Here is a 27,097-nt window from a genome sequence, read left to right as displayed (position 1 = left end):
AGTCTGATATTTTCAGCTGCTCGCCGAATGACGTTGAATATTTTGTCTCCAGTTGTACGAGATCTCAGTCCAGATGAAGTCTGGTTTGGATGCTCTGGTTGAAATGATCTCCTACAGTAAAGATCTCAGATATTCTCTCAACATCTTCAGAGATCTTGACGAGCGCGGGTCAGTAAGGAGACTGTTAATATGATGCTAACTGGAAAATAAAGAAAACAGATGTCATTTAGCTGGAAACCACTTTCGTAAGGAATCAACCAAACTTCTAATCATTGATCCATCTGTCTGCAGGAAGTTCCTACAGAACCGGAGACAGTGATTGGCTCTCGCTCCTCCAGAGAAGTGTCACTCATTTTGAATGTATGGAAGCCGAGAGCCAAAACATGTAATTTCTCTTATTTCTGAAAATCTAAAACCTCTTTCTTCAGTTTAATTTTGATGTTTTAATTTTTAACGTCCTCGTGGTTCGTTGAAAAACATTTTTAATTTATTGAATAAATGACAGAAAGACGACTTCAGAGTTCATGAGTTTTATTTGAACATCATTATTTGTGAGGGTTCATTCGCAGCTTCAACAGACTTATTAAAAGAAGAAAGTAAAGTTTATTGAAAAGATTCAGATTAATTTCTTCAGCTCAATGACAAAACATCAGACTGAAAATACAGATGTTGATCATACATGAGTAACAAACAGAAACATCAGCTCAGACTCAGGAAGCAAAGACTTCTGGGACACGAAGTTTAGAGAGATATTACTGCTAAAGTTCATAAACGTGAAGGTTAAAAGGTGAATGATGTCATCACTCTTTCCTCAGAGCTCGGGCCGTTTCCTCGATGGCCTCTCGGGGCTCGTTGGGAGGCGGGATCTTCAGGTCGGTTGGCTCCACCCCCCACACCTTGGTGGCGTACTCTGTGATAGTTCTGTCGCTGGAGAACTTCCCCGTAGCAGCGATGTTCTTGATCACCATCTTGGTCCACGCCGTTGGATTCTTTAAGACAAATAAAACATTTTCTTCACATCTTGATGATTCTCTTAATAAATTATTATGATTATTATTTTGGTCCCAGTTCTCCGCTTCCTATTCGGTACTTAAAGTTCTCTTTATCAGGAACAGTATAACTATACTTTATAGAGACAGAACCCGTGGTTATTGCCTTAGGCTGGTGGTTAAATTCAAACTCTCCTTTAGCCTTTAACCACTTAGCCTGCTTGGTTTGGTTTCCCAGTGTAACTTGCACTTTAATGAGCTGAATGAATGGGATCAGAGTGAGACGCTCATCATCTTGTTCAAGTGTGTTGGACTCAAACGTTACCTGGTACAGTTTGTTGACTTCCTCCTGAGAGTTCATGTAGTCTTCAAAGTCTGCAAACACTTTGAAACTGAAGAGACAACAAAAGAGGATGAAGACAGACAACATGAACTACAAGTTATCTTCCATTGACATGAAAATAATCTGAAATAATCCAGCAGGGGGCGACATACTGAGCAGAGGGCTGATATCAGCAGGGATGAGGGTTAAACACAGCTTTATGGGCTCTTTTAGAAAGCATGTCCTCACAAAGTTTGTCCAGCGGAGGGTGCTAGTTTAACACTGTGGAGCACTTTTGTAGGTTAAATTTATTTATGACTGAAATAGAAACAGTTCTGAAGTCACTGAGGCTTAGAAAGTGTAAACCAGAAGCTGTGCTTGTTTTTCTCTCTCATCTCAGACTCCTCTGGACATCAGGGTTAAAGGTTAAACCTCTCGGTATGTGTGTGTGTTTCTCACCGGTCATGCTTGAAGAGCATCTCAGTGAGGTCTTTGAACAGGTGAGGATTTTTGGGGCTGAAGAATCCGCTGGTGATCTGGTCCATCACTTGTTTGAGCTCAGGGATCTTCTTGTAGTACGACATGGCATCGTATCTAAAAACAGACAAAGTTTGTGCAAAGTCATAAAACTGAGCACAGCATGGTTTCTTTTTTCACCCTGATATCAACACTTGGTTCCCCTAATAGTTTCAGGACATTTCTTCTGCTTTAATATCCATTATTTGCATTATGCTCTTCAACCTCATGACCGATATTAAGGCGGCTGTGGTTCAGTGGTCGAGTCGGACATCTTTACGCTGAAAAGTCGTGGGTTTGATCCCCAGCTCCTGCAGCCACATGTCTGATGTGTCCTTGGGCAAGACACTTAACCCCAAGTTGCCTCTACCATCAGCGTGTGAATGTGTATGAATGGATGAGTTAATACTGATGGACTCTTCACTCAGCAGCCTCTACCATCAGTGTGTGAATGTGTATGAATGGATGAGTTAATACTGATGGTCTCTTTACTCAGCAGCCTCTACCATCAGCGTGTGAATGTGTATGAATGGATGAGTTCATGCTGACGGACTCTTCACTCAGCAGCCTCTACCATCAGTGTGTGAATGTGTATGAATGGATGAGTTAATACTGATGGTCTCTTTACTCAGCAGCCTCTACCATCAGTGTGTGAATGTGTATGAATGGATGAGTTAATACTGATCGACTCTTTACTCAGCAGCCTCTACCATCAGCGTGTGAATGTGTATGAATGGATGAGTTCATGCTGACGGACTCTTCACTCAGCAGCCTCTACCATCAGTGTGTGAATGTGTATGAATGGATGAGTTCATACTGATGGACTGTTAAATGTCTTTAAATTATTCCACCTAAAGCAGACAGTGAGACAGCCTACTTTACCCTTTTATGTCCATCTCAGCCACGTCCTCCACCCTCATCCCGAAGATGAAAAGGTTCTCCTCTCCGGCCTCTTCGGCCATCTCCACATTGGCTCCATCCATGGTGCCAATGGTCAGCGCTCCGTTCAGCATGAACTTCATGTTACCTGTTCCTGATGCTTCAGTGCCGGCGGTAGAGATCTGCTCAGACAGATCTGTGGCAGGTATCACTGAGAGAGACAGCAAATCGTTTTTATTTATTTATTCATTATTTTTATTACTGGGAAAATTTTTGCAATTCAAAACACCTTTATATCAACACAGTCAGTTAAAACAAAATTTCACACAAGCAACAACAGGCTGGTTTTTGCTACCCAGAGCAAACACGTACAGTTATAAGAACAATGAAAACATGGGATTCTTTACCACTGTTATTGACTAAATTAACACATAAATGTATTTTGAAAAAGCAAACAAAGAAACAGCTTGGGGAATCATATCTGTAAGATATGCACAAAGGTGTGTTTGACAGAATTGATTGTAAAGTTTGATGAATTTTCTAAAATGTATTGATTTGTATAAACTATTTTTGTAATGCCCTCTTCTAAATGTGATGCAGATGTTTATGCAGACTATAGTGCTTAAAGAGTAACTAAACCCTAAAACCACTTTTTTCAACTATAAACCTCTGTATTTGTGTATTAAGTAGTGTTATGGATCAATATTGTATTGAAAATCGAAATACTGTGTTAGAAATGTGCATAGTGTCTGCCCTTCTGTTTGAAAAAGTCTAACGGCTGTGTCGAATACATGCCTACGTAGGAGTGAATGCCTACCTCACCAAACCTCTAAAAGCCTTGTGACTCTGATTTCTCCTGCTTATTCTGCTCTGGTCCCCGGCATCATAACGTGCTTCTCGCACACACCTGCCGAACACACACACTCGCCTCGTTCTCTCTCTCTCCTCACTCGCTCCCCCCACCCACACACATGCGCACTGAGCCATTCACAGACAGACATACCCTGCTCATATAACAGTGGTTATTTGTCTAAAATTTAAAAGCCATAAATCCTCCAGGGGGCCTCGTGTACCATTCAGAAACGTCCCCCATCCTCTCCTGCACCTCACTGTCCTTGTCATCAGCTGTCTCTGCTCTCGCTGCCCCTACTAACGGGTCAAAACGATACGGATCTGGAAGTCCATGGTCATGCTCAACTTGAGGGTCTACAGGAGACTCTAGAGGAGAGAAGTCTTCGACTTCAAATTACATTTCCGTGGCACACGTGCCATTGCTGCTTACGGAGTCGTCTCTCATGGCTAAATAACCTAGCTAAACCTACCGGTACTGTTTTTATTTGTGTGTGTGGGGCAAACATTGTATCATGTTGCGGCTGATAACGGCACGAGTTTACCCCCCTGCCCCCCTCCCTCCCTCTCGAAGTTGATACATTGACATTCTAAATGCTTTTTTTGAAATTCTAGGGTCGAGCACTACAGCTGAAAATATGAGGTTTAGTTACCCTTTAATTCTGTTTTTCAAATGGAAATTTTTTATTAATGTCCTTGTTTGTTAATGTGGACCCCAGGAAGAAGAGCTGAGCGCTCGGGTACGGCTAATCGGGATGCTAACAAATAAAAATAAAAAAATAGGCTCACAGAGGCTCAGGAAAGTGAGCTGTTGAGAAAGAAAAAGTTCTAAAAGTACCTTTCTCTGCTAAGGAGACCCTGTAGTTCTCCAGGAAGATGACCTTCAGCTTGTTTCCCACCACAGGATCATTATTCACAACGTCAGCCACTGATGTGATCAGCCTGATGATCATCTTGGCCATGTGATACCCTGGTGCAGCCTGCAGAGGGACAGTATGTCACTTATAACCAACACAAACATCACAGCTCTTGTGTTGCTCTGATGACTTCTCAGTACCTTTCCCCCGATGATCACTGTTCGAGGTACGAAAGGGGCAGCCGGGGTTTTCCTGATCCCTTTGGAAACACCGGAATGACAAAAGGTTTAACATAAGCCAAAACCAGAGAGACACCGAGAGACATCGAGAGAAATGAGAGACACAGAGAGAAACGAGAGACACTGAGTGGCGTGTGATTGACGTATGGTTGTACATGACGATGGCATGTGATTAACGTACGGTTGTACATTGCGATGTGTGATTGACGTACGGTTGTACATTACGATGTGTGATTGACGCACGGTTGTACATTGCGATGTGTGATTAACGTACGGTTGTACATTGCGATGTGTGATTGACGTACGGTTGTACATTACGATGTGTGATTGATGTACGGTTGTACATTACGATGTGTGATTGATGTACGGTTGTACATTACGATGTGTGATTGACGCACGGTTGTACATGGCGATGTGTGATTGACGTACGGTTGTACATGGCGATGTGTGATTGATGTACGGTTGTACATGGTGATGTGTGATTGACGTCCGGTTGTACATGGCGATGTGTGATTGACGTACGGTTGTACATTACGATGTGTGATTGACGTACGGTTGTACATTACGATGTGTGATTAACGTACGGTTGTACATTGCGATGTGTGATTGACGTACGGTTGTACATTACGATGTGTGATTGATGTACGGTTGTACATTACGATGTGTGATTGACGTACGGTTGTACATTACGATGTGTGATTGACGCACGGTTGTACATGGCGATGTGTGATTGACGTACGGTTGTACATGGCGATGTGTGATTGACGTACGGTTGTACATGGTGATGTGTGATTGACGTCCGGTTGTACATGGCGATGTGTGATTGACGTACGGTTGTACATGGCGATGTGTGATTGACGTACGGTTGTACATGGCGATGTGTGATTGACGTACGGTTGTACATGGCGATGTGTGATTGACGTACGGTTGTACATGGCGATGTGTGATTGACGTACGGTTGTACATGGCGATGATGTGCAGGCAGTTGAGCAGCTGACGCTTGTACTCGTGGATTCTCTTCACGTGGACATCAAACATGGAGGACGGGTTGATCTGCACCCTGTATTCCCTCTCCAGGTACTGGGCGAATTTCAGCTTGTTGTCCTGAGAACAGTCAGAAATATGTTGACTGTCAGGTGGGACTTTAAAGCTGCTCTGAACAAATGAATCAGGTGGTTAAATCTGTTGAGACATGCAGCAGAAATAAACTAGAAAAGCAGGTTCCTGTTTATCATGTTGAAATGTTTGTTTCACCATCAGTGTGACACAACAACAGGATCCAAAGAAACCCCATTTAAAACCCAGACAGAGTTTAAATAATCTGAAATTATTAATGGGGAAGCGTCTCGAGGCTTGGACATTGTTTTTATCCGTCTCCCCCACATTTTTAACCCCTACGCCAGAGTCGGCATAAACCCGTGGCAGGCCTAGAAACCTAGTACAATTAATGCAGTCTATACTATCAGATGCAAGGCCTGCCACAGACTCTATGTGGGGGAGACAAAGACGTCATTACAGCAAGAATAAAACAGCACCATTACAAAATGAACCGCGGGAATGGCACCAGTGTCTTGTATGAACATTTTAAACTCCACGGCCAACACAATGTTGAGAGCATGGGCCTGGAGAGCAACAGGGACTGGACCACTGTCCAGGGACGAGCGGCGGAGAGAGGAAGTGGATCCACCTTCTTAAAGCTATAGACCCAACCGGTCTTAATGAAAAATACTAGGGTGGATCCACTTCGTCCTTTTTAATAAAGATTTTAGTATTTATTAGAAATGCTGGGGTGCTGGTGGCGCAGTGGTTAGTGTATGGAGGCTGTCGTCTCAAGTGGGCGGCCTGGGTTCACATCCCATCTGTGGCTTCTTTCCCGCATGTCATTCCCCACTCTCTCTCCCTAACCCTAACCCTAAGGCTGAAAGCAGAAATTAGACTTAAAATAAAGAAAGTAAAATTAAAGAGCTTTTAGTTCAGATCAGAGAACCAAGATAACTTCTTACATCATGTCCTTCTGTTTCAAATAATCCACCTGTTTCAATACGAGATGGAAATAGAAACACACTGCTTTAACATATTATTCTTTATCTTCCAATATTTTTAATGTTTATTTAGAAGCACTTCCTGGGAAGCTAAAGTTCAATACTGCCAGCAGGATGTACCTGTTTGATTTTGGAGACGTCCCGGATGAAGGCAGCATCATCGACAAAGTCTTTGAGCTTCTGCAGCTGGCTCAGGTCCTTCACATAATCCTCCCCAATCACCTCAAAGAAAGACAAACACATCAAGGCGTCAAACACGTCCAAAACGTCCAACATGTCCAACACGTCCAACACGTCCAACACGTCCAACACGTCCAACACGTCCGACGGGTCCAACAAGTCAAACGTGACATATGGCTGAATGCCTGGACAACTCAACGCTCCTCCACTAACTCCCAGACCTGGAGAGACTTCTGTTGGAAATATTTTATTAGATTTGTTATCAGCCAAAAACAGACGTCCAAACCAACTGGTGCTCAATAAATAATTTCTATATTGTATAATATGTACTGAGTAATTGTCTACCTCATAACATGCTAATCTGCCTTGATACACTGATATGACCTCTTACCTGCACTTTTCTTTTTCTCTCTTCCTTTTTTTTCCTTCTGTATGTGTGTTTGTTATGTACATAATTATGAAAATTGTTCATAAATAAAGACTATAAAAACAAAAAACAAGTCGAACGCGTCAAACACACGGACTCAGACTCACATAATCAGACATACATAACATACTAACATAAACAGAGGCTGCTCATGTTCCGCCGTATGGTTAGGGGAATCAATCTCTGACGGTTAAAGAGGTCATATTCTGATCTTTTTGGGGTTCTTATATTTAATCTATGTTCCTACTTTTGTACATTCACAATAGATAAAGTCCAAAAAAAGTGTCTGTTTTCATGTACTGCTCCTCCTTGCTCCCTCTACGCTCTGAGTCCGTCAGCTACGCTCTGCTGAGCCCACACTGTTAGACTCCACGTGGGCCAAGTCTGCTCTGATTGGTCTGCCGATCCGCTCTGTCGTTATTGGTCAGTTGCTCAGCACGTGTCTCGGAAATTTCAACATGAGCTGCAGGGCTTGCCACAACGAGCCAATGAGCTTAGATCAGTGATCTCACACTGACAATGACGTCACACTGACACATTTTTATCGAGGGGGGCTAGAACCGAGCGTTACATGCAGCTAATGCTACAGCTAACAGGAGGACGTAGGAGAAGCCGCGTTTCCGCGGACTTTGAATTTTTGCACATAGATGTGCCTAAACATGCACAGGACATGAAAACACACTAAAGAGCATATAAAACCAGAAAAAGCATAATATGGGACCTTTAAGGCTTTAAACTCTCCATTGCTCATTGATTGGTTTCTTTCAGCATTGATTCAGGCGTTACCTCTGCGATGAGCTCAGCCAGCCCGGGGTTGCAGAGCAGCAGCCAGCGTCGGGGAGTGATGCCGTTGGTTTTGTTCTGAAACTTCTCTGGTTCCAGTTCGTTGAAGTCTTTGAACCTGTGGAGGAAAAGAGTATCTGTTTGTTTTTGAGGAAGAATTCAGACCCCTGTGAGGAACGTTGATAACATTTTTAGGGAGTGTTGATGTGTGGCGCCCCCTGTGGACAAAGCAGTACCTCTTATCTTTATGCAGATTCAGTGACATTACTGTTGTGTTCAGTTGAAACACCTGCAGTCAATGTGGATCTTTAAGGTGAACATGTCAAACTGACCCTTCACTCTGCTGCTTTAAGCTTCATTCAACACGTCGGCACAAACAGCGAAATCATGACACCAGAGTAAGACCAAATAAATTAGTGAGATGGACGTCGTCTCTGCTCGTCTTCTTGTTTTTGTGTGTAAAGAGTTGATGGCTCCATCCTGTGGTTTCTATGACAACACATCATGTTCTGGTCCAAACCGACTCTCATTTCCTCTCAGACCTACAGTGTCTTCATCCTCCTCCTCGGTTTAAAGGGTTTAAAGGTCTTCTAATGTTTAGCTGTACTGCTTCTCTGTCTGACTTTTACACTGATCATCGTTTCCTCTTACACTTCAGTTTTGATGATGTTGGAGTGAATCTCAGCCACACCATTGACAGCGTGTGAGCCCACGATGCACAGGTGGGCCATGTTGACTCTCTTACAGCCGTCCTCCTCGATCAGAGACATCGACCTCAGCTTGTCCATGTCGTCTGGAAAGAGAGCTGCGATCCTCTGCGGGAACAAGGAGATGCAGAAAGCCTTACGGATTCAGCTGCTCACATGATATAACATGATAATTATATGATATCATAACAAGTGTGTAAGCAGCAGAGCACGCACGTCCAGGTGGACCTGGTTGATCTGGTAGATGATCTGCAGGTGTCGGGGCAGAAGCTTCTCCAGCAGCTCCACAGGCCAGCGCTCCAGCGCTTCAGGGAGGACCGTGTGGTTGGTGTAGGCGAAGGTGCGCTTTGTCAGGTCCCAGGCCTGCAGAGGAGGAACTTAACTGAGCACTGATTCACATACACACATGTTTGTATGAAGGTCATTTTGTTTTAAGAATGAATTAAAATAACTCTGATTTACATTAAAATTAAATATATAGAGATGTGTCTGTTTTAGTGTCTGCAGGAGGTGAACATGTCCTCAGACAGCTACGACTTATCATCTTCTAACTTCTTCTTTTCTATGTTTCGTGTGTCTAAAAAGTCTTCCTTCCTGGTTTCTTTTTTCTTCACGTAGCTGACGGTTTCTTGCACACATTTTGCAACACAGAGATGACAGTTTGATTTTTCACCCTCTGTGGTTTGGCCGTGCTTTGACTCTCACCCACCGTGTCCCAGTCCAGTTTCTCTATGTCCACAAAGATCCTCATCAGCTCCGGGATCGCCATGGCGGGATGAGTGTCGTTCAGCTGGATGGCGACCTGAAACATGACTTAGGGTTAGTCAATGTGTCGTCACTTCTTATATTAGTAGTATAGTAATACTGTCGCAGTGGTGTCCAGCACACGATGTGGGCTTCATAGATAACTGGCAGTCTTTTTGGGGAAAACCTTGTCTGCTAGCTAGAGACGGCATCCATCCCACTTTGGACGGTGCTGCTCTATTATCTAGAAAGAAGGTCGACCCGTCCAGAGTAAAGTCTCCTCGGGTCGCCCCGTCCAGAGTAAAGTCTCTTCAGAGATGTAACTGCTGGTTCTGCTTTACAGGAAGTAATTTAGTCTGTCTCATTAAAGATGCGACTGGCTTGACGAGGCCGTTTTTCATTCACTTGTGCTTATTCATCATTTACATCCTCAGTACAGTTAAAGTAGGATGCAGCTATTTCCCTTAGGTACAGCACTTTTGAGAAAGAAACAAAGGGGTGACAGAAGAGACAAGGACTTCAAAGAAGTAACAAAGCTCCATCTTTGCTTTAAGGCTCATTTTCAGACTCACTTTGTCGGGGAAACCCTCGAAGGAGGTCCGGCCGGGACTGCCCTTCTTGGTGGTCTTGAAGCGGCGGATGATGTCTTGGAGTGTGGCGGCCACGACAAAGTACTCCTGCTTCAGACGCAGTTCTTTTCCTTCAAAGAACTTTAGAGTAATACGCCCAGAGAGGAGAGGTGGAGGTTTTTATGAGACCAAAGATTATCAGTGTGCTGAAGAAATGATTTCTGTTTGAAGATCTTGTGAACATTCAGGAATCGTTGGACCTAAATAACTTTTGAATTGAATTTAAGTGTTAAATCTTACATTGTCGTTGGGATAGAGAACACGGGAGATGTTCTCGGCCAGATTTCTGTCCAGGACAGCCTGGATGTAATCTCCAACGTTAACTACAGACAATGTCAAGTCAGGTTACATTGATGTATATATATTTATCATGTTACAGTGTTTGCAATGCAAGGTCAGAACTTAAACTCTGTAGGAGAGGAAACTGCAGCTCTTCAGCTGTGTTGCAACACAGACGTGTTGCTGCATGCTGCCAGAGTTGCAGCAGTTTCCTTTTTTCTTACAAAGTTTTTTTCTTTTGAAACACAAAAGGAAACCCGCAGAATGTTTTGCAAATGTATTTTTCACTTTAGAAACGGTAATAAATGAACCCAGACACTCACAGTCTCTCAAATTAAAGTCGTTGGGAGCGCGGGCGGACCACAGCCTCATGGTGTTCACAGTGTTGTTCATGTAGCCAGGGATGGGCGTGTCATAAGGCATCGCCAAAACCACCTGAAGCGAGATAAAGGTGAAAACAGAGTCAGCAGGAAGAACATTGATTGTTGGTTTTCAGTTGATTGGGAGGTAGAGCCTTCAGTTATCAGGCCTGCTCGTGGTACCTACAGTCTCTAAATGTACTATGGGAGGTAGAGCCTTCAGTTATCAGGTCTGCTCGTGGTACCTACAGTCTCTAAATGTACTATGGGAGGTAGAGCCTTCAGTTATCAGGTCTGCTCGTGGTACCTACAGTCTCTAAATGTACTATGGGAGGTAGAGCCTTCAGTTATCAGGCTTGCTCGTGGTACCTACAGTCTCTAAATGTACTATGGGAGGTAGAGCCTTCAGTTATCAGGCCTGCTCGTGGTACCTACAGTCTCTAAATGTACTATGGGAGGTAGAGCCTTCAGTTATCAGGCCTGCTCGTGGTACCTACAGTCTCTAAATGTACTATGGGAGGTAGAGCCTTCAGACCCCTCTCCTTTGGAATCATCTTCCAGTCAGGGTCTAGGAGGCAGACACAAGAATACACTTAAAACTTTCCGTTTTGATAAAGCTCATAGTTAGGGCTAGCGCAGGTATGGACCAGCTCCTAGTTATGCTAATACAGGCTTAGACTACCGGGGGACCTGGCACTCTGAGCTCCCCTCTCTCTCTCTCAATTTCAATTCAATAAATTCTAGCGCTCTCTGCATCTCCTTCTATCCCCCTGTCGAAGCCCACCACAGTTGCATCAGATGCCTGTTCATCATGAGTCTGGTTCTGCTCCAGGTTTCTGTCTGTTCTACATGAGTCTGGTTCTGACCCAGGTTTCTGTCTGTTCATCATGAGTCTGGTTCTGATCCAGTGTTTTGTTTTTGTTACGCCCCTGGTTGCTATAGAAATAGTCTGAGTTTCTCTGAAGGTTCCTGGTTCTTGTGAAAATTTCCTGATGCCTGTAGCATTGCTTTCAGGAATATAATTAAATTTTATATAATTTCCATCATATTGAGTTTTTTTGTATTTGTTGTCTCTTCTTGAACTGCTGATCTTTAAGATGAACACTTCCTGGTCAGGATCACAGGACTCTTGTAAAGGTAATGATCATAGTGGTGATAAACTACACATTACCTTCTGACGCCGTACGGAGACTAACCCTGCACACCACACTTTTGTTCTTACCCAGCAGCACCTGCTCTTATAAAACTCATCTTCAGTACCTGCGTGTCGACCCATTTGGATCCGTCTTTCGTCTCCTCTACTCGTCCGTAGAAGTGAACTGGCAGCATGTACTCTGGACGCGCTTTCTCCCACGGGTTTCCGTGCCTCAGCCAGTCGTCTGCCTCCTCCACCTGCAGGAGATCGGTTCAGTTTAGGGACAAAAAGAGTCAAGATGATATGTCATGATTGAGTAGCACATTGAGTAAAACATGAAACTCCACCTTATCTGTCTGACTTCTACACTGCACACTGAATTAAGAAGAAGAATTTCTCTCCTGTGATTTAACGCGACAGGTCCAAGATTAGATCAGATTTGTGCCGTTTTTAATTTCTTCTGCTTTCACTTCTTTCACTTCCAACTACAGCAGCAGAGATTTAACTTTTATGCCCCCCAGTATCAGTGAGTAAAGAGCCAGTTCAGTGTTCAGAGTTGATGTGTACACTGATGTTTGAACAGCAGTAACAAGAAGAATTCAAAAGGGCAAAAGCCTTTAGTTTGGGCATCTCTTATCACAGAACACACAAAGTTGATTTTGTTTCTTTTCGTAAAACCAACCAGCTTTGATCCGGAGTCTGTTGCACCACTGCAGTGAGGCTCAAGGGCCGTAGACCGCAAGGTGAGTTAATGTTAATGATTAGCCATGATGTATTCTGACCTCATAATTTCTATTGTGACCTGCTCCACCAGTCCTTATGGCATGAATATGGACGGACAAAGAGTCCTGAACTTAGGGGAGGGTTAGGGTTATAGGACTGCATTTAAAGGGGAGTCAGTAGATTAGCAGGTGATTGTGTTTTTGTTAAACTGATCTGAGTAAAAAATATGTTTTGATCTACCTGCCAGCCGTCTCTTATCTTCTGGTTAAAGATTCCATATTCATATCGAATGCCGTAACCGTATGCTGCAAGGCCCAGGGTGGCCATGGAGTCCAAGAAACAAGCTGTGTGGAGAGAAAAAGGTCATAACAGACGCACAGAGGGCTGCTCATGAAGCTGCTGGTGGGGGGAGGTGCAGGGATATTTTCTGTTGCTGCTTTCTGAGTCTGCAAGTTGCTTTAACAATTCAATGGACACAGAGGAATTAGGTAGACAGCCCTGAAACTATGATGGAGGATTGTTGTGGCAGAGATGATGTGTTTGGCTGACGTTTGGTATATTTGGAGGGTTTTATTCAAACCTTGGACATTTTTTATCTCGGTTTAAGATGTGCAGCTTAAAGAGATTTACATTAAACGGGAATCTGTGTTCCACCAAGAGCATCAAACATAAAACTATAACACCACAATTTGTAACATCAGGGCTCAGTGCTGTTTTCCTCACATAATTAGACGCTTTTTAAAAAGGTCCCCACCCTCATTGCAAACACCTACAACCTCTTACCTGCCAGTCTGCCCAGACCTCCATTCCCAAGACCTGCATCCTCCTCCATCTCCTCCAGCTCCTCCATGTCCAGGCCCAGCTGCAGCAGGAGGAATAAAGAGCTGTATGTTGACTTTTCGCAGAACAGGACATCATCACAGAAGCGTCACATGGTAGGGTTAGGGTCAATTAGTTCTCGAGTCTGACCTGGTAGATGGCCTCATCGCAGGCGTTCTGCAGCCCCAGGTTGATCATGGTGTTCTGGAGCGTCCTGCCCATGTAAAACTCCAGAGACAGATAATAAACCCTCTGCAGGGGTGAAGAAAACAAACATGAGGCGTCTGCTTTGTTTGCACTCTTCTTGGTTATAATCTTTGAAAAACATGTTTGTGGTGAACTTGGCTTGAAGCTGCAGGAAATTAATGAGAGTGAACATGATGCAAAGAAATAGAAATACTGCGGATCGTTTAAAGAAGAGTATCAAAACAAACGTTGACTGTCATTGAAATGATTCAGGTGCCATGAAATGTATTTCTGAGTCCACTTCCTTCACGGTCTCATGATGTAAACACTCTGCAGCTTACAGTGGGACACAGTTTACCTTTGGGTCAGCTTCGTAGTAAAACTGCTGGGTTCGGATCCACCTGCCCACCAGGTGATCCCTCACAGTGTGAGCCAGAGCGAAGTAATAATCTCGGGGCGTGGCGATGTTCCTGTCTTTGACCAGCGTGAAGTGCAGGTGACGGTTGAAGCCTTTCTTCAGCTCCGCCACGTTCTCCACCCCCACGATCCCCCTGATGCTGATCTGCCTCCGTTTCTCCTGGTCACTCAGAGGGGTCGCCATGCTGCCTGACTCCTGTCCCGGGTTAACTGACCCTGTCCTGTCTCCTGTAACGAGTAAACCGATAGTGTTCTGACTGGGAGTGAGGTGGAAAGGTGAGGTGGAAAGGTGAGGTGGTGTCTGTTTTTCATGCACAGGTCTCCGCCTTCTGCTGCTTCTGATTGGTTGGTGAAGGGGGAGGGTGTTTCCTGCTCAGCTGCTCAGAGTGAACAGAGAGGAAGAGCTGCAGGTTCAATGTAGTCATGACTATATATACTGTATATATTTATACGGTCTATAGATATATGGTTTATAGATATATGAAAGATAGAACGGGCAGACGTTGTTTATGTCTATTTTTTATTGAATATTGACACAAAGAAAAAGAAACAGAATAATTACACTTTGATCATCAAGACTTCAGGAATCAGACATTTAATAATTAAATCATTAAATTATACTATTAATGTTTATAGTCTTTAATTTCTACAACCACACACACACACTCTTTCAGGAGGAGATAATTATTCATGATCAGATGTTTGAGGCGTGCAGAGCAGTCCTCTGGTTGTACGCCTGTGTTGCAGCCTGAGCTGATGGGGGGGGGGGGGGGGGGGTGACTCTCTTATACCCCTACCCTTTTATAATTAACACTTGACGAACGATAAACAAACGCCAATTAAACAACCAGCTTAACTTTCTCTACGGGAGCCCTGATTGGACAAACTACCATACTTCTTATTCGCTCTGTTTGCCCGTTGTATGGAGAGCCACAAGAGTCACTTTTAGTAAATGCTTGGAGAGCCATAAGAGTCACTTTTAGTGAAAGTCTGGAGAGCCATAAGAGTCACTTTTAGTGAAAGTCTGGAGAGCACATTTTACAGACGATGCTTCTTTAAGAGGGGAAAAGGCACGCTATGACGCTCTAACATAGGACATCACCTGATTTGAACGCTCCACATGTATGGAGTACAAAGCCAGGCAACGGTTTTAGGGCAACGCAGAGAGGCAACAGTTCCCCCAAATGGACCAGGGTTAGGGTTATCCTGGCCAGCAGCAGACTGAAATTACTCGATCCACAGCGGCAACATATTGCTGGTATTTGTGTCCTTAAGCAACGTGCCATGATATTTCATACTGACATTCATGGTCCAGAGAATACATCTCAATGGTTGATTAATTCTCCTTGAGTGTCACCACAATGTTCATACGAGCATGGAAGAATTGTCAGATTTCATTTTCCTACTACTGCTCATACATCTGTCCCTACAGGATGATCCATCACATTATGGTCCCCACAGGATGATCCATCACATTATGGTCCTTACAGGATGATCCATCACATTATGGTCCCTACAGGATGATCCATCACATTATGGTCCTTACAGGATGATCCATCACATTATGGTCCCTACAGGATGATCCATCACATTATGGTCCCTACAGGATGATCCATCACATTATGGTCCCTACAGGATGATCCATCACATTATGGTCCCCACAGGATGATCCATCACATTATGGTCCCTACAGGATGATCCATCACATTATGGTCCCCACAGGATGATCCATCACATTATGGTCCCCACAGGATGATCCATCACATTATGGTCCCCACAGGATGATCCATCACATTATGGTCCCTACAGGATGATCCATCACATTATGGTCCCTACAGGATGATCCATCACATTATGGTCCCTACAGGATGATCCATCACATTATGGTCCCTACAGGATGATCCATCACATTATGGTCCCTACAGGATGATCCATCACATTATGGTCCCTACAGGATGATCCATCACATTATGGTCCCTACAGGATGATCCATCACATTATGGTCCTTACAGGATGATCCATCACATTATGGTCCCTACAGGATGATCCATCACATTATGGTCCCTACAGGATGATCCATCACATTATGGTCCCTACAGGATGATCCATCACATTATGGTCCCTACAGGATGATCCATCACATTATGGTCCCTACAGGATGATCCATCACATTATGGGCCCTCAAGCAGCAGAAGTAACTTTTGATTTATTCCATGAAATATTTCCGAGTTAGAGCAGCATCTTTAATCTCGTTCAGGGTCTGCAGAGGATATACCCTCTGACGCACCAAGAGGTCGAGATGTATTTAAAGTGGAAGAATAAGCTTCCATAAACTTTAGTACTGACGCCCATGGCACCCAGAAGATGAATCCCGTGAACTTTCTTGATCCTGGACTTTCCTCTAGCGCCACCAGCAGGTTAAAGTTGTCATTGACTCTCCAAATATACTAAAAATATAGTTTCTCTGACATTCATCTTCCCCACAAGATGGGTTTTCAGACTCTGGAGATAATTTCATGATGAGTCACGAAAGTGACCAGAGGATGAATGGTGTTGAGTTCAGTCTAAATAATTTAATTCTTTATCTCTGTCATTAAAACTGAAACAAGAAATGTTTTCATAATAAAAGCTCATCGTCAGACTCACGATCCTCCCATCATCTGTACGTGTTTAATGTTAGCATGCTAGCGCTGGCTGTTTTAGCATGTTAGCATGCTATCACTATGCACATTAGACCATTACTAAGACTGACTTAATATGTAAGCATTCAAAGTACTTCAGAAGCTAAACTATTTTATCTGAAGTTGTTTTGCTCTTGAGATTGCTGAATTTGTAGAAGTTGCTGTTGTCCGAATCTGTTGCCAGATAAAGTTCCTAACGCACCGTCTTCCTTTCCTGTTAGTCTACATTGAAGACAATATTTAAAAAAGCCTCTTCAGTTAAAGATCAAACTTTCTGTTAAAACTTTACAACATTTAACTCTCGTTGGAAAACATCAATAACTTATTTTTCTTCACACGTCTCTGAAATTATCAAGTCGTATATTTTATATCTTACAAAACCACCAAAGATTCGACTACAAAAATACAGAAGAAGCAACGAGCATCACCCTCAACATGATCACACTTCCCAGCATTTCCAGCACTCACAGTTTGCCGTCTTCTTCTATGTATTGGGGTTAAGGGATCTTTGAGAGCTGCAGTGCAGAGGAATTCTGCACAGATTATTACTTTAGCGCTTTATTCACAGGAGCAAAGCCACGAAAAAAAGTGTCTTGTGAACACGGACGATGAGACTTCAGCTGAGAGGTCAGAGGTCATGAGTTTTAACCGTCCGACCTCTCGCAGGTTTGAAATGTTTCAGGTTGTCGGCAGGTACAGACTCAGTCAAAAAGAATTAGACTTTTTCTACTTGTTTAAAAATATCCCTTCTTAAAGATGTAGCTCAATATTTCATTATTATTATTAGCACTATGCTAAATATGTGTGAACACACTCCGCCCTCCAGAGTTCCTTATTTACATATTTCTGAGTTTGAATAATCCGTGTGCTTCTAAAACCTCCACATTACATTCAGGTTCTGTACAGAATAAAGCATGATGGGCTTTGGATGTGCTGGGAGACACGTTTTAACCTTTGGACAAAGCCGGGCTGGAGGATCACTATCCTCTCTTATTTTACTCATTATGCTATGATATCCTAAGGTTGGCTTCATGTTCAGCAAAGAGGTATAAAGGTGGTATCAATATCCTCATATAACATAAAGCAAAAGAGAAAAAGCTGTATTCCATGAGTTCACCCGATGATCGTTGCACATTAGTCCGAGTCCATCAGCTTGAAGTCATTTTCAGGTTTCTGCAGGATTTCTAAAACGTTGTCTGTCACGTCAGAAGAGGTGGAACAGCTTGTCAAGCACTCTATGCTCTGACCTGCAGACGCTCTCTGTGTGTTCAAGGTTTAGGCATGATAAAGGCATGGCTCAGCGCTGGAGGGGCCCCTGGCAGAGAGTTACAGTACAGGGGTCAGGAGGAGGAGAGGGGGGCAGGGTGAGGATGGGATCTACATCACTGATTGGCTGGATGAATCCTGCAGAGGTTTCCACAAAGTGACTGTGAGATCTGGAGTGTTTAGCACACAGAGCCGGTGGGATCAGCCTCCCCAGGGGTGTAGAAATCCGGAATGGGAAGTCCAGTGTGCAGTGTGACCTGAGCAGAAACACATTCACATACAGTACATGTTAATAAATCAGGGGAGGACATGTGCTCTGTATTCTTGCCTGCAGGGGGTGCTGTTGAACTTTTTCCTCAGTTTGCTTTCTTTACCCACAGACAAAGAGCATTGACACACTGCTCACACACATGCAAACAGCACCCCCTAGAGCTGCTTTAAAGGCCTACATCTTTGAATGCTTCTCAACTAAACTGGGACACTAAAAGTCCTTTTAATGGTGTTTAATGTGTTTGTTTAATGTGAGAGCTGTTTCTGTTTGTTTATTCAACAACACACAACAACTACAGTTCTGTTACCTGTTGAATACCTGTACCACCTACAGCTAAGTGTAAACTGGGTGATGGGGTTAGGGTTTAATGTGTTCAGCCTAGTACCACATCCTGGTCCTTTCTGTACTAAAAAACAGTTTATTGACTCTAACCCGACAGGTTCTACAGGTGTGTTAACATTAACACAGTATCTTTGTGTACCTGGACATTTCTGTTGATGCTGATGGCCGGGTAATAGGCACCCTCCAGGCTTTCAAACGCCACGGGGCCCTGCTGCTCATCATTGATGAGGAAGATGAGGATCCCACGGCTGAAGTCCAGCAGCACCCCGATCGTAGAGCCTTTACTGATGCCTCCATCCGTCCTACATCAACACACAGACATAAACACACACACACACACACACACACAGACACACACACACACACACCACACACACAGACACACACACACACACACACACACACACACACACACACACACACACACACACACACACACACACACACACACACACACACACACACACACACACACACACACACACACACACACACACACACACACACACACACACACACACACACACACACACACACATTTGGAGATAGCAGCCAGCAATTAAAGTGGCAGAGCTCTAATTTTTTTTTCAGATTAAGGTGGCAGAGCTCTTGTTTGTTATTATTCGTATTAAAGTGGCAGAGCTCTTGTTTGTTATTATTCAGATTAAAGTGGCAGAGCTCTTGTTTGTTGTTATTCAGATTAAAGTGGCAGAGCTCTTGTTTGTTGTTATTCAGATTAAAGTGGCAGAGCTCTTGTTTGTTATTATTCAGATTAAAGTGGCAGAGCTCTTGTTTGTTATTATTCAGATTAAAGTGGCAGAGTTCTTGTTTGTTGTTATTCAGATTAAAGTGGCAGAGCTCTTGTTTGTTGTTATTCAGATTAAAGTGGCAGAGCTCTTGTTTGTTATTATTCAGATTAAAGTGGCAGAGCTCTTCTTTGTTGTTATTCAGATTAAAGTGGCAGAGCTCTTCTTTGTTGTTATTCAGATTAAAGTGGCAGAACTCTTGTTTGTTATTATTCAGATTAAAGTGGCAGAGCTCTTGTTTGTTGTTATTCAGATTAAAGTGGCAGAGCTCTTGTTTGTTGTTATTCAGATTAAAGTGGCAGAGCTCTTGTTTGTTGTTATTCAGATTAAAGTGGCAGAGCTCTTGTTTGTTATTATTCAGATTAAAGTGTCAGAGCTCTTGTTTGTTATTATTCAGATTAAAGTGGCAGAGCTCTTGTTTGTTGTTATTCAGATGAAAGTGGCAGAGCTCTTGTTTGTTATTATTCAGATTAAAGTGGCAGAGCTCTTGTTTGTTGTTATTCGTATTAAAGTGGCAGAGCTCTTGTTTGTTGTTATTCGTATTAAAGTGGCAGAGCTCTTGTTTGTTGTTATTAAGATTAAAGTGGCAGAGCTCTTGTTTGTTATTATTCGTATTAAAGTGGCAGAGTTCTTGTTTGTTATTATTCGTATTAAAGTGGCAGAGCTCTTGTTTGTTGTTATTCAGATGAAAGTGGCAGAGCTCTTGTTTGTTATTATTCAGATTAAAGTGGCAGAGCTCTTGTTTGTTGTTATTCGTATTAAAGTGGCAGAGCTCTTGTTTGTTGTTATTCGTATTAAAGTGGCAGAGCTCTTGTTTGTTGTTATTAAGATTAAAGTGGCAGAGCTCTTGTTTGTTATTATTCGTATTAAAGTGACAGAGCTCTTGTTTGTTATTATTCGTATTAAAGTGGCAGAGCTCTTGTTTGTTATTATTCAGATTAAAGTGGCAGAGCTCTTGTTTGTTATTAAGATTAAAGTGGCAGAGCTCTTGTTTGTTGTTATTAAGATTAAAGTGGCAGAGCTCTTGTTTTGTTATTATTCAGATTAAAGTGGCAGAGCTCTTGTTTGTTGTTATTAAGATTAAAGTGGCAGAGCTCTTGTTTGTTGTTATTAAGATTAAAGTGGCAGAGCTCTTGTTTTGTTATTATTCAGATTAAAGTGGCAGAGCTCTTGTTTGTTATTAAGATTAAAGTGGCAGAGCTCTTGTTTGTTGTTATTAAGATTAAAGTGGCAGAGCTCTTGTTTTGTTATTATTCAGATTAAAGTGGCAGAGCTCTTGTTTGTTATTAAGATTAAAGTGGCAGAGCTCTTGTTTGTTGTTATTAAGATTAAAGTGGCAGAGCTCTTGTTTGTTATTATTCGTATTAAAGTGGCAGAGCTCTTGTTTGTTATTATTCAGATTAAAGTGGCAGAGCTCTTGTTTGTTATTAAGATTAAAGTGGCAGAGCTCTTGTTTGTTGTTATTAAGATTAAAGTGGCAGAGCTCTTGTTTTGTTATTATTCAGATTAAAGTGGCAGAGCTCTTGTTTGTTGTTATTAAGATTAAAGTGGCAGAGCTCTTGTTTGTTGTTATTAAGATTAAAGTGGCAGAGCTCTTGTTTGTTATTATTCGTATTAAAGTGACAGAGCTCTTGTTTGTTATTATTCGTATTAAAGTGGCAGAGCTCTTGTTTGTTGTTATTAAGATTAAAGTGTCAGAGCTCTTGTTTGTTATTATTCAGATTAAAGTGGCAGAGCTCTTGTTTGTTGTTATTAAGATTAAAGTGGCAGAGCTCTTGTTTGTTATTATTCAGATTAAAGTGGCAGAGCTCTTGTTTGTTATTATTCGTATTAAAGTGACAGAGCTCTTGTTTGTTATTATTCGTATTAAAGTGGCAGAGCTCTTGTTTGTTGTTATTAAGATTAAAGTGGCAGAGCTCTTGTTTGTTGTTATTAAGATTAAAGTGGCAGAGCTCTTGTTTGTTGTTATTAAGATTAAAGTGGCAGAGCTCTTGTTTGTTATTATTCATATTAAAGTGACAGAGCTCTTGTTTGTTATTATTCGTATTAAAGTGGCAGAGTTCTTGTTTGTTGTTATTCAGATGCTCTATTGTAATAGCAATGAGTTTAAAATCTGTTATTGATTACTTTCATACCGGGAGCCTGTGCTACGATGAAACCAATAAAGTCCTGGGTAGCGGGTACTTTTTGTAACGTAAGAAGTTGTGGTTAGGGTTAGTGAGTGAAACAATCTAAGACTTGAGGAAATGACTCAGGTGATTCTTACCTGTTGGTGTGCGAGTTGTTGTGCATGAACCAGGAGCGGTTGTTGTCCACATACATGGCCCATGCCTTGTCGTCCTTCCCCAGCATCACATCCTTCAGGACATCGCCCCTAGCGACCCCGAAGGCCGGGTCGGGGTGGTTGTCGTAGCGATCGATGGTCATTTCCCAGTAATGAATGCCGCGGGAGAAGGAGGAGTTTCCCATGACCACCCTGTCGTCATAGCTGTTGCACGTCACCGTCAGGTTGTCGTTGGAGAGAATAATGTCCGGGTGAGCCGAGGCCGGGTCAAAGGTGAACCAAGCTACTGTAACACGAACACGGGAATAATAACACATATTTTTGTTTAGCACCAACATTTCACTGAGAGAGTGGAGGAAAGATGGCGGTGTGACAACGGGTTGAGAGTGTACAGGCTGCAGGTAAGATGAGGTGAAGATGCACTATATAAAATGACTTCATGACGGAGGAGAACAAATGATGATTCATTTTCACCACCACACGTCTTAGTTCATCACGTTGTAAGACCTTAACTTCTATGATCTCAGTTCTTTGGCTTCTTTCTCCAACAACAGTCGAAGTCTGCATCGTTTTATTAAATTTGATCCATAAATACATTTGATTTGATGAGTTTTAAATATTTTATCACTCAGAGGAATTTTAGTCTTAGTTTAGTCCCATTGATCTGCACTTCGAGCAGTCATGTGATCCTTTAAGATTGTTGTCTTGCAGGTTATTTTTATTTTATTATTATGATTTCACTTCCGTCCAACTGTGAAAAACATGAATTCATTGTCAGGTGAGGGTTCGACTGAATGTGCTGTGATTTCAAAGTAAGAGCTGTTTTTGGAAAGAGGAGCCAAGATCTGTAACTTTCATACATAACAACAATAATATTATCAATAATAATAATAATAATAATAATAATAATATCAGAGCTGCATCAAACAGTCGGCAGGTTAATCTGATGACCTTTATCCAATCCAATTTTGCTTAATCTCTGCATCAAAACAGATGCATGAAAGATATCTGAGATCTTTTATAAGGGTTAAAAAAAAAGGTCACTTAAAGAATCCAACAGCAGTTCATGTTGTGGAAATGAGACCTGAACATTTACCTTTACCTTACCCCCCCCCCCCATCCAAAACACAACAAACACTTCACCTCACGCCTGAGGGACACTCACACTTGAGGGACACTCACGCCTGAGGGACACTCACACTTGAGGGACACTCACACCTGAGGGACACTCACACCAGAGGGACACTCACGCCTGAGGGACTCTCACACTAGAGGGACACTCACGCTTGAGGGACACTCACACTTGAGGGACGCTCACGCCTGAGGGACACTCACTTGAGGGACACTCACACCAGAGGGACACTCACACTTGAGAGACACTCACGCCTGAGGGACACTCACACTTGAGGGACACTCACGCCTGAGCGACACTCACGCTTGAGAGACACTCATGAGGGACATGAGGGACACTCACACTTGAGGGACACTCACACATGAGGGACACACACTTGAGGGACACTCACACTTGAGGGACACTCACACTTGAGGGACACACACTTGAGGAACACACACTTGAGGGACACTCACACTTGAGGGACACTCACGCCTGAGGGACACTCACACTTGAGGGACACTCACACTTGAGGGACGCTCACACCAGAGGGACGCTCACAAACTGATTTTTCACACAAAATAACTTTGTAGAAAGACATTTATGTTGTGTTTGACTTTACTTTGTTTGTGTTGTCGACTTGAAACCTCAGCAGAAACAGCTGTTAGCATCTGCATGGACTGATACCAAACTTTGTTTTTTTCAGATTAAAGTGGCAGAGCTCTTGTTTGTTGGTTTGTCAGAAACAGCTGTTAGCATCTGCATGGATTGATACCTTACTTTGTTTTGGATGAGGTGACCCTTTAATGCAGCTCGTTACTCCAAGAAAAATCAAACTGTGAACAATTAGTTTGACTCAGGTTTGATGAGAGAGAAGCAGGGGCTCTGTAAACGGAGAAATGTTTCACAGACGGATGTGTGTGTGCTTCATGTTCATGCTCTGTGGGCTAACCCTGAAGTGAGCCCACAGAGCAAACTGCCCCCTGCTGGTTGACAGTGAACACTGCACAGATGAGAGAGGAGAGGAAACACTCAGCAGTGAAAGCTGTCCATACCTGTGCCTATAGACTGAATATCGCATGGAGGGAGTCCAGCTGAAATGTAAAACGAAGGGGGAGGAGGGGCAGAAAGAAACAGGGAAGAAAGAAAAAAGGGGGGAGGACAGCGAGGCGAAGCAGTGAAGCAGACAGTGTAGGGGGGGGGGGGGGGAGTGGGGAAGAAGAAGCAGGTTCAACAAGGTGGCTGGGGAAAAAAACGATCAGGGCTGCAAAGAATAATCACAAAAAACAGAGAGACTGTTCTTTCTCTGAAGTCAGGTCATAGTGAAGGACGACCAATCAGAGGCTAGCTTCCTGTTAATTCAGAGCACCTTTAAGTAAAGGGATGGCGAGCACGTAAAAGGATTAAAGACAAACTGGCTGGTTTAATAAAAGCACAAACAAACCCTTCAAACAGAATTCCCTTCCTGATAAAGCTTTATGTTCCTTTGATGAAGGACAGACGGCAGAGCTCAGTAAGGAATCATCAATACCTGTTGATTAGAGCTCACAGCCAATCATACTATGCCTCTGTGTCTCACCTGTTATCAGCTGGGACGAGACTCAAGATCTCAGTAATAAAACGTTTGATTCAAACATTCACCACTGTTTTAAATTAAGTTTTTATTATCAATTGGGACATTGTTAGATAAATGTTTCTCTAACTCAGGTTAGGATACAATGACAGCCCGTAGCTGCTTTCAAGCCTTTACAAGTTAAAGTAAAAACTGAGGACGACCAATCACAGACGAGTTTCATCATCACTAAGCCGAAAGCATTTCAATTTTTTGTCACTCAAGATCCAACGTTTGTCCACCGATCCACAGGTTTGAATTCATCTCAGTTTGTGTCAAGTTATAGGAGCTTTATTTTATTATGTACATATATTTTTATATATATATATATATATATATATATATACATATATATATATTTGACTCCTGGTTTTATATTTGACTCCTGGTTTTATATTTGACTCCTGGTTTTATATTCGACTCCTGGTTTTATATTTGACTCCTCCTCTTTAGTTTGACTCCTGGTTTTGTATTCGACTCCTGGTTTCATATTTGACTCCTGGTTTTATATTCGACTCCTGGTTTTATATTTGACTCCTCCTCTTTAGTTTGACTCTTGGTTTTATATTTGACTCCTGGTTTTATATTTGACTCCTGGTTTTATATTTGACTCCTCCTCTTTAGTTTGACTCCTGGTTTTGTATTCGACTCCTGGTTTCATATTTGACTCCTGGTTTTATATTCGACTCCTGGTTTTATATTTGACTCCTCCTCTTTAGTTTGACTCTTGGTTTTATATTTGACTCCTGGTTTTATATTTGACTCCTCCTCTTTAGTTTGACTCCTGGTTTTATATTCGACTCCTGGTTTTATATTTGACTCCTGGTTTTATATTTGACTCCTCCTCTTTAGTTTGACTCCTGGTTTTATATTTGACTCCTGGTTTTATATTCGACTCCTGGTTTTATATTTGACTCCTCCTCTTTAGTTTGACTCCTGGTTTTATATTTGACTCCTCCTCTTTAGTTTGACTCCCAGTTTCATATTTGACTCCTGGTTTTATATTCGACTACTGGTTTTATATTTGACTCCTGGTTTCATATTTGACTCCTGGTTTTATATTTGACTCCTCCTCTTTAGTTTGACTCCTGGTTTTATATTCGACTCCTGGTGTCATATTTGACTCCTGGTTTTATATTCGACTCCTGGTTTTATATTTGACTCCTGGTTTTATATTCGACTCCTGGTTTTATATTTGACTCCTCTTTAGTTTGACTCATGGTTTTATATTTGACTCCTGGTTTCATATTTGACTCCTGGTTTTATATTTGACTCCTCCTCTTTAGTTTGACTCCTGGTTTTATATTTGACTCCTCCTCTTTAGTTTGACTCCTGGTTTTATATTTGACTCCTGGTTTCATATTCGACTCCTGGTTTCATATTTGACTCCTGGTTTTATATTTGACTCTTCCTCTTTAGTTTGACTCCTGGTTTCATATTTGACTCCTGGTTTTATATTTGACTCCTCCTCTTTAGTTTGACTCCTGGTTTTATATTTGACTCCTCCTCTTTAGTTTGACTCCTGGTTTTATATTTGACTCCTGGTTTCATATTTGACTCCTGGTTTTATATTCGACTCCTGGTTTTATATTTGACTCCTGGTTTTATATTTGACTCCTCCTCTTTAGTTTGACTCCTGGTTTCATATTTGACTCCTGGTTTTATATTTGACTCCTCCTCTTTAGTTTGACTCCTGGTTTTATATACGACTCCTGGTTTCATATTTGACTCCTGGTTTTATATTTGACTCCTCCTCTTTAGTTTGACTCCTGGTTTTATATTTGACTCCTCCTCTTTAGTTTGACTCCTGGTTTTATATTTGACTCCTCCTCTTTAGTTTGACTCCTGGTTTCATATTTGACTCCTGGTTTTATATTTGACTCCTCCTCTTTAGTTTGACTCCTGGTTTTATATTTGACTCCTGGTTTTATATTCGACTCCTGGTTTTATATTCGACTCCTCCTCTTTAGTTTGACTCCTGGTTTTATATTTGACTCCTGGTTTTATATTTGACTCCTCCTCTTTAGTTTGACTCCTGGTTTTGTATTCGACTCCTGGTTTCATATTTGACTCCTGGTTTTATATTTGACCCCTCCTCTTTAGTTTGACTCCTGGTTTCATATTTGACTCCTGGTTTTATATTTGACCCCTCCTCTTTAGTTTGACTCCTGGTTTCATATTTGACTCCTGGTTTCATATTTGACTCCTGGTTTTATATTTGACCCCTCCTCTTTAGTTTGACTCCTGGTTTTATATTTGACTCCTGGTTTTATATTCGACTCCTCCTCTTTAGTTTGACTCCTGGTTTCATATTTGACTCCTGGTTTCATATTTGACTCCTGGTTTTATATTTGACTCTTGGTTTTATATTTGACTCCTGGTTTTATATTTGACTCCTCCTCTTTAGTTTGACTCCTGGTTTCATATTTGACTCCTGGTTTCATATTTGACTCCTGGTTTTATATTCGACTCCTCCTCTTTAGTTTGACTCCTGGTTTCATATTTGACTCCTGGTTTCATATTTGACTCCTGGTTTTATATTTGACTCCTCCTCTTTAGTTTGACTCCTGGTTTTATATTTGACTCCTGGTTTCATATTTGACTCCTGGTTTTATATTTGACTCCTCCTCTTTAGTTTGACTC

General features: G+C 42.2%; 2 protein-coding genes across 3 annotated transcripts in view; both read right to left on the bottom strand.

Annotated features, from left to right (window-relative positions):
* Nucleotides 1-580: 580 nt before the first annotated feature.
* Nucleotides 581-14,357, bottom strand: pygl (phosphorylase, glycogen, liver). The gene is made up of 20 exons (XM_061063624.1): nt 14,023-14,357; nt 13,629-13,730; nt 13,443-13,521; nt 12,900-13,003; nt 12,062-12,193; nt 10,766-10,877; nt 10,404-10,486; nt 10,107-10,244; nt 9,500-9,592; nt 9,007-9,153; nt 8,735-8,898; nt 8,087-8,201; nt 6,814-6,915; nt 5,608-5,755; nt 4,613-4,671; nt 4,394-4,535; nt 2,710-2,917; nt 1,771-1,905; nt 1,315-1,381; nt 581-989 (listed from the first exon to the last, which is right to left on the bottom strand). The coding sequence occupies exons 1-20, from the start codon at nt 14,263-14,265 to the stop codon at nt 801-803; spliced, it is 2,562 nt and encodes an 853-aa protein (XP_060919607.1). The 5' UTR covers nt 14,266-14,357; the 3' UTR covers nt 581-800.
* Nucleotides 14,358-14,580: 223 nt separating this feature from the next.
* trim9 (tripartite motif containing 9) overlaps nt 14,581-27,097 on the bottom strand; it is a 35,222-nt gene continuing 22,705 nt past the window's right edge. The window contains exons 8-11 of one of the 2 annotated variants that reach the window (XM_061063631.1): nt 23,898-23,936; nt 21,714-22,017; nt 18,781-18,943; nt 14,581-18,285 (exon numbers count right to left, since the gene is read on the bottom strand). In XM_061063631.1, coding sequence (XP_060919614.1) covers nt 18,208-18,285; nt 18,781-18,943; nt 21,714-22,017; nt 23,898-23,936 — 584 coding nt within the window. In that variant the 3' untranslated portion in view covers nt 14,581-18,207. The remainder of the gene's footprint in view (nt 18,286-18,780; nt 18,944-21,713; nt 22,018-23,897; nt 23,937-27,097) is intronic. The other variant, XM_061063632.1, reaches the window with a different exon arrangement.

Source organism: Labrus mixtus, chromosome 18 (assembly GCF_963584025.1).
Source record: "Labrus mixtus chromosome 18, fLabMix1.1, whole genome shotgun sequence".
Classification (NCBI taxonomy): Eukaryota; Metazoa; Chordata; class Actinopteri; order Labriformes; family Labridae; genus Labrus; species Labrus mixtus.
The sequence above is the reverse complement of the archived record's forward strand: the minus strand, read 5'-3'. Positions and strand labels throughout refer to the sequence as shown.